Source organism: Tasmannia lanceolata, unplaced genomic scaffold (assembly GCF_043159265.1).
Source record: "Tasmannia lanceolata isolate RefF3 unplaced genomic scaffold, GAP_Taslan_0.1 ptg000024l, whole genome shotgun sequence".
Taxonomy (NCBI): domain Eukaryota; kingdom Viridiplantae; phylum Streptophyta; class Magnoliopsida; order Canellales; family Winteraceae; genus Tasmannia; species Tasmannia lanceolata.
This window is the reverse complement of record NW_027518701.1, coordinates 100,318-108,761: the sequence shown is the minus strand read 5'-3', so window position 1 is coordinate 108,761 and position 8,444 is coordinate 100,318. Positions and strand designations below refer to the sequence as shown.

At 40.9% G+C, this 8,444-nt stretch overlaps 1 protein-coding gene across 1 annotated transcript; it reads left to right on the top strand.

Annotated features, from left to right (window-relative positions):
- Positions 1-1,349: 1,349 nt before the first annotated feature.
- LOC143857400 (uncharacterized) lies at positions 1,350-1,931 on the top strand. The gene has a single exon (XM_077367829.1). It carries the CDS (start codon positions 1,350-1,352, stop codon positions 1,929-1,931), a length of 582 nt encoding a protein of 193 aa, XP_077223944.1.
- The last annotated feature ends 6,513 nt before the right edge of the window (positions 1,932-8,444 follow it).

Sequence of the window (8,444 nt, the reverse complement as noted above, 5' to 3'; positions counted from 1 at the left end):
CTTACACCTTTTAGCTTGCTGTGTGTTTATCTTAGATTTCTCATGCATTCTAGTTTGTTTGTTCTTCTAGCGTGCGATCGATTGCCATTTTCTTAGTCTTATCTCTTGCATAGGCTTGCATGCTAGTGTGTTTACTTTACTGCTTTGATTGCTTAGCTATAGCGTTTATTCATTCGTCTTAGCTTGATTATCTGTCTAAACTTAGATATTTGCTTTCCTTATCTCATTATATCTGTCATTATCTGCTTAGCTGTAGCTATGCATGCGATTGTTTATTGCTTTTTTAGATGTGATGAGTTAGGATTAGATGCGATGAGTTAGGATTTGGATGTTCACTTTCTTTGCCCATCCCCGGGTCATGCATGCTTAGATAGACGTTTTCTCGGGGATGATTGTTCCAATTTCACATGATTTTTGTCCAAAACTCTTCAAAGTTAATAATAAATGGCATAGAGACCAGGTGCTTGCACTTGGGCGAATTGGGGGCGCCTAACCCCTTCCCCATTCGTCATCAGGCACGGACCTTTTGTATCTCTGGTTATCTGTTGCGACGGAGCACAGCATGGGATCCACGGCCTACTTCCTTGGATGGCGACTCTTTCTTTGTTTAAGGTGCGTCTCGAATCCGGGCTGGTCCCCGAATCGAGAGGTATCTCACTTTACATCGCCACTCATGCTGTGAGGGGCACTCTTTCGAGAGTTCCTTGGTGGAGCTCTCCTTCACGTGGATGATCCTGAGACTTGCGTGGGGGCACGTCCCCCCACCTCTCTCGGATCGGGTTCCACAATGGGCATGTTGGTCTTTTTGCCTAGCTTGCACATGTGTGAGCCACACATGTTTGCTCTATCTTTTCCCACTACCTACCTATTTCAAATTCAAACCTTTACTTGGAACTCCAAACCCACTACTTCCCAAAGCATTTAAGACACCACTTTCCCATACCCACTACCACTTACCTAAGCTATCTTCTCTTTACTTTCCTTGACCAAGCCTATTCTCATCAACTTCATTTTGGTAGAGATTCTCCACAACCTAGACCTCCATTGAAGCTCCATTGAAGCTCTCTTGTGTGCAAGCTTTCCTCTTGAAGCTTTCTTCTTTTTATTGTTGTTTATCTTGTAGTGTTGTTATTTCTATCATATATTGAAGCACATCTCTTTTGGGCATTGTTCTTCTTCTACTTGGTTGTTCATCTTGGGCTAGTGTAAACTTTGGTTTCACTATTTGAGAAGAGGATTTTCCGGTGTTGTGAAATCCGTCTTTCTCTATATGGTATCAGAGCCACAAGGGTGGTAGTTGGTGCTTGTCAAGATTCCCTTGGTGAAGAAGTTCAATCGGTGCTTTGAAGATGGATATGAGTGGAAGGGTTAGTGGACTCGGCATTGAGTTGCTAAATCAATCAAATTACAAGACATGGAGAACATGTATGGAGTCTTATCTTGTGGGAGATGATTTATGCGATGTTGTTTGTGGAGATGCAAATGTGGCTCCGGAAGATACACAAGAAAATGGTGATGTGTTGAAGGCGTGGAGGATGAAGAACGCTAAGGCCGAATTTCTTTTGAAGCGGTCTATTTCACATGACTTGTTTGAGCACATCATTGGGTGTAAATCGGCGAGTGAGATTTGGATTACACTTGATGGATTGCTAAACAAGAAAAATATGGCTCGTTTACAAATGTTGGAGAATGAGTTGGCAAATACTACACAAGGTAGTCTCTCTATTTCTCAATTCTTTTTGAAGATTAAGAATCTTTGTTCGGAGATTTCTCTATTGTATCCGGAAGAGCCTATTTCGGAGGCACGAATGAAGCGGCATATTATCCGTGGGTTGAAAAGAGAGTATATTCCTTATGTTACGTCAATTCAAGAGTGGGATCGGCAACCTTCTTTGGTGGAGTTTGAGAATCTTCTTGCTTCACAAGAGTAATGGAAACCGAAAGGGTATCAAGTGTTACCGATGTGGTAAACTTGGGCATATACAAAAGAATTGTCGTGTGAAATTGAAGGATGGAAATGTAGTCGAAAAAGTTGATGATCCAAAACATGAAGAAGATTGGGGTAGATGTTTCATGGCGGAAACTACTACGGTAGGTGCTTTGGCATCCATCAATTTTGAGGATGATTGGATTGTCGATTCCAGTTGTGGGCATCATCTTACCGGCGACGAATTCAAATTCTCAAAGTTCTGAAAATATGAAGGCAACGATGCTATTATCACGGCGGACAACACTATACATCCAGTAGAGAAAGAATGGGTCATTACCATTGGTTGTGCAAATGAGGATCCTATTACACTTAAGAGTGTGTTTCATGTTCCCGGTATGAAGAATATTTTCTCGGTCGTAAATGCGGTTGATGCGGGAAATTATGTTTTGTTCGGGCGCTAAGGAGGTGAAATTTCTTCGAAATATTTCAAGCTTGAAGGCGGATGTTGTCTACACCGGTAAGAGAGTTAAATATTTGTTTGTTTTATCAGCTTCAACCTTATATGTTGATAAAATGAGTACAAATGATGGCGCTTCAATTTGGCATGCTAGATTGGGTCATATTAGCATGGATAAATTGAAGGTCATGGTGATTAAGAATCTAGTGAATGGGCTACCAAATTTTAATTATTTTGGTGGTGGAAAGGTGTGTGAGGGTTGTCAATATGGTAAGGCACATCGTCTTCCATTTGACAAGTCTCTTTCAAGGTGCAAGGCTCTCTTGGAGCTTATCCATAGTGATGTAATGGAACCTTGTAGGACACCTTCACTTTCCAACTTCCGCTATATGTTGTTATTTGTTGATGATTTTACTAGATTCACTTTGGTGTACTTTATAAGGGAGAAATCCGATGCATTATCTAAGTTTGTTGAGTTCAAGAAGATCGTTGAAGGTGTACTTCACAAGAAGATCAAGCGATTGAGAACCAATAATGGTGGGGAGTTTACTTCCGATGAATTTTTTGCTTTTTGTCGTGAGCATGGTATCCAAAGGGATCTCAATTGTGCCTATACGCCTCAACAAAATGGACTGGCGAAGAGGAAGATTAGGCATCTTGTGGTGTAAAAGTTGATTGTACGCAAAGAACTTGCCCAAGGCCTTATGGGCGGAAGGTATGGCATGTGCAACTTATGTGATTAATCGGGTGCCTCTTAGTCCGATTAATATGAAGTCTCCTTATGAGTTGATGTTTGGGGTGAAGCCTAGTGTCAAGTATTTCAAGGTTTTTGGTTCAATTTGCTATGTACATGTGCCGAATGAAAAGAGAACCAAGTTGGATGCTAAGGCGAAGAAGTGTATTTTCATTGGGTATGATGAAAGGAAGAAAGGTTGGAAGTGCATAGATCCTACAACTCACAAGTCCATTGTTTCAAGAGATGTTGTGTTTGATGAAGTCTCTTCTTATTATGGTTTGGATGGTGGTTCCACTAATGGTGTGGGTGTAGGTGAGCACATCCTTGTTGAGGTTAGCCTCAAGCAACAATGAACTTGCCGGTGACACCAAATGTTCTAATGGAATTTGGGTCTTCCTCTTCTTTGCCGATGGGGGAGCAAGGTGATAGGGGGAGTGATGTTGCATGTCACGTTCAAAAAGATGAGCAAAATGAAGAAACTAATGAAGATGAGTGTAGTTCATCACATCTTAGAAGATCAAAAAGAAAGATTGTCAAGCCGGCACGGTACCGGGATGAAAACATGGTAAGCACTTATTCTTGTTTTCTTTCCGGTCCATTTGATGATAATGAGCCTTCTTGCTTTGATGAAACAAAAGGGGTGAGAGAATAGAAAGATGCTATGAATGAGGTGATGAAGGCACTTGTGAAAAATTAGACTTGGGATCTTGTTCCTAAGCCCAAAGATGTGAATCCGGTTACATGTAAATGGGTGTACAAATTGAAGCGGAAAGCCAATGGGAGTGTGGATAGATTCAAAGCAAGGTTGGTGACTAGAGGGTTCTCTCAAAAGTATGGAGAGGATTATGATGAGACCTTTAGTCTCGTTGCCAAGATGACTTCCGTTCGAGTTGTAATTTCATTGGCCGCTTGTCATGGTTGGAAATTGTTTCAACTTGATGTGAAAAATGCATTTTTGAATGGTGAGATTGACAAAGACATCTACATGGAGCAACCACCGGGTTACAATTCAAGTGATCATCCGACTTATGTTTGCAAGCTCAAGAAAGCTCTTTATGGGTTGAAGCAAGCTCCAAGAGCGTGGTATGGTAAGATTGCCGAATACTTGCAATTTTGTGGCTATTTTGCATCTAACTCCGATTCTAGTTTACTTGTGAAGAAAGACAAAGGCTTGCTTGTTATTGTGCTTCTTTACGCCGATGACATGACAGTTACCGGCAACAATGATGTTAAGGTTGCAAAGCTAAGGGATGAGCTATCTATTCGTTTTGAGATGAAAGACTTGGGAGAGCTAAGTCACTTTCTTGGCTTGGAGGTGGAGACCTTGAAGGATGATGTTCTAGTTTCTCAAAAAGGCTATGTGGAGAAATTAGTTGAAAGATTTGGGATGAGTCAAAGTAAAAGATCATCTACTCCTCTTGATCCCAACATAAAGATAAGGCGGGGAGAAGGCAAGCTTCTTCTGAATGCATGGCCATATCGTGCTCTTGTGGGTAGTCTCATCTACTTGACTATCACAAGACCCGATATTTCATTTTCCGTTGGGCTTGTTAGTCGCTATATGCAAGCGCCACGGAAGCCACACTTGGAGGCGGCAAAGAGAATTTTGAAGTATGTGAATTCTACCCTTGACTTTGGGTTGCTTTACAAGAAAGGGGTTGATTTTGTGCTGAATGGATTTACCGATGCCGACTATGAAGGGGACTTGGATGATCGAAGATTTACTTCCGGTTATGTGTTTTTGTGTGGATTGGCGGGTGTTTCTTGGTGTAGTAAGAAACAAGACTCGGTGTCTCTTTCAACAACGGAAGCGGAATATAAGATCGCCGCTCTTGTGTCTCAAGAATGTGTTTGGTTGCGGTAGTTGATTGAAGATGTTCATTTACCTATTCACAAGGCAACGACTATTCTTGGTGACAACCAAAGTGCGCTCAAACTTGCCACAAATCCGGTTTGTCATGCAAGAACAAAGCATATTGAGATCGAACATCATTTTATTCGTGAAAAGGTGTTAGATGGTACAATTGGTATAGCGGAAGTGAGGAGCAAAGAGAACATTGCCGACATCTTTACCAAGTCACTTTCCAAATGACCATTTGAGCTACTTCGGGATAAGCTTGGAGTAGTTTCCAAAAAATTACTTTAAGGGTGGGGGGGGGAGTGTTAAGTTTTAAAGTGTATTTTTTGGGTAGCTTTATTTTATTTTTATTTTGAGTGTTGTAGTGAGGGAAAATATGTATTTTTGTGTCCATGGGCATGTTGGTCTTTTTGCCTAGCTTGCACATGTGTGAGCCACACATGTTTGCTCCATCTTTTCCCACTACCTACCTATTTCAAATTCAAACATTTACTTAGAACTCCAAACCCACGACTTCTCTAAGCATTTAAGACACCACTTTCTCATACCCACTACCACTTACCTAAGCTATCTTCTCTTTACTTTCCTTGACCAAGCCTATTCTCATCAACTTCATTTTGGTAGAGATTCTCCACAACCTAGACCTCCATTGAAGCTCCATTGAAGCTCTCTTGTGTGCAAGCTTTCCTCTTGCAGCTTTCTTCTTTTTATTGTTGTCTATCTTGTAGTGTTGTTCTTTCTATCATATATTGAAGCACATCTCTTTTGGGCATTGTTCTTCTTCTACTTGGTTGTTCATCTTGGGCTAGTGTAAACTTTGGTTCACTATTTGAGAAGAGGATTTTCCGGTATTGTGAAATCCGTCTTTCTCTATACGCCTTTCTCCAATAGCTTAAGCTTTTGGAGAAGTTGGTAAGTTAACATGGTATCAGAGCCAAAGGTCTCGAGTTCAAACCTCCTGGATAGCAAAAATCCACATGCGATGGTCAGCCCAAAGTGGGACCACATGTGCCACGTGTTTGCCAAGCGGGCCACATGTGCGGGAGAGTGTTAAAGTATAAAAGATAAATAACGCCTTTCTCCAATAGCTTAAGCATTTGGAGAAGTTGGTAAGTTAACAAATGCCACACACATTGCTTTATCATTTCTGCCCGACTTTCCTGGGTTATCTTTGGACGCTCTATCTACGTTTAGTTTGAACCTTCTTATATCTAGCCTCCTCCACTAAATAAGAGTAATCGTATTGTCTGTGTGGTATAATACTTTAACTTAAGCATCTTAGTAGTTAAACTGGAAAATCGTAATTGACCTTTGGGAAGACTTTACTAGTGATCTGCATTACTTATGAGGAATGCTAAACTGAAGGTGCCCTTGCAAAAACCCAGCCACAAGGGCACCCCATTGCACTATGACAGGGTACTTTTCTGTATGAAATATGGGTGTTTTAAGTCTATCAGGTGCAAGTATATCTAAATCTTTATAATAGTGATTCGTATCTGTGATTGACTCTACCAATAAAAGTAACATTTCAAAAAGAGAAAAAAATCGGCAAACACTACTAAGATGGGAGTTCAAAAGGTAAGTCAGACCTGCAAGCATCGGAGACATTATTCGGGACTCATGTGGCAGGACGGTAATGTCTTATTCAGGTTCGGCGGGTATATGTGACCCGAATGAAGCAGAAGCTAAGGCATTATTATGCTCGTCTCGGTCTCCTAGCTAGTAATCGAAGGAGATTCAACCAATGTTCTTTCTTGGGCGTCTAACAAGGTGAAAGGTCCATGGAAACCAACCCCACACTGTTGTGTCTGTGGCAAGGGTCCATGAACCTTCTCTAAGGTCTAGTTTGGCAACAAAAAAAGAAGGGTGGTTATAGGAGTTCAGATCATGGAAGTCGGTGCTAATACTGATCAGAATCCGATCCAAGAGGTAAGATTATCACTACATGTAATTTGACGTACAATAATCTCTATATGCCTATTATGGGATCACACTAATTGTCTTTGCAGTCCAAGCCAGCGTTTGATGTGGAACAACACCTATGGGCATCGCTGTACTGTGGTGAAACTTTTATACAGAGGAGGGCCTATGTTGTGAAAATTGCATTGGTGAGACAACATGTCCCCAAGGATGTAATTCGGGGTTCAATTTGATTAATAAAAATTCAATTATTTTAAAAGCAAATCTATGATTCGAAAGTCCCACGTTACTGGAATCTGTTGATGTTGTTAGGTGGACCCTAACTCCTTGATCATGACCCTGATTTTATGTTTCTAGCCTTTGATGTCTGTGACTGGTTTTAACCATTTCCACCATGTTGAGGCATGCTTGCGAAGTTTCATTGCTGCAATATTTACTTTGTTCTCATCGGGAACTTCTTTGTAGTCAAATATTCGTTCAATAGCAGTAATCCATTTATGAACACATCTGGCTGCATCTTTCCTTCAAACGAGGGCACGCCCACCTTAACGTTGGTGAACCGTGGACGAAAAGAGGGACGTCTCGAAGAAGAACCATCACTCTCTTTGGCATTGGCATGGCTCCGTTCCATTACTTTCCTACACCTCATCGGGAGGCTCTTGTAGAACTAACCTTTTGATGAGGGTTTAGGCTTTTCGCCTCAACTCCTCAATCTCAATGTCACGAAGATCTCTCCATCAGCTGGGAGGCTCTGTTTCGATCGGACCTCAGCAACATCAATTGGCCATTGAGAGATTTGAATTAACGCAAGCTCTCGTTGGTAAGCACTAACGTAGGATCGTCTCATGATCACCATCGCAAGGTTACACCTAGATACTCTAATACCACTTTACTACTATTCGGATCGACGAACTCAATCCTTTATGTTGTGGAGGAAGAACAAGAAGTGAAATTCTTGCCAAATAATTAGAAAAAAATTTCTTCTTCAACAAAATTCCTTTTACATATGGTTACTACAGTTTTAATGGAGGACTCCTTGAGAAAGAAATATTCAAACTATCCCACTCACTAGTTTAGAGACTCACATGCTCATAAATAACCTAGGAACACTCAAATACATTAACTAGCATAAGAACTAACTGACACAGTCTACTAAAATTTTCATAACTCTTCAACTACTCATCCGATTTTCAAGAACCTATACTCATTTGAAAGAGCACAAAATGATCTACAACTTCCTAGTTTACAACTTTTCTAGACTGTCATCTAGAAGTCCAAAAATCGGGTTCAAAAACTACCTGCTATATTATGGCGGGAATTAACCTACATAAAAAATTGTCATGAAAATAGTTTCTAAGCTAGAAGGACATACTCAATCTGAGTTATTCCTAGGGTAGGAGTGATGGACCACCTTTTGCTGGCCAGACTCTATTTCGATGCTATATTGACCGGGCATACTGGCTGGGCAGAGAGTATTTTTGGCCTTTATTGTATCTAGTCAATGGAGATTGCCAGGTATTCATCCAAAAATTTATTCCTAGAG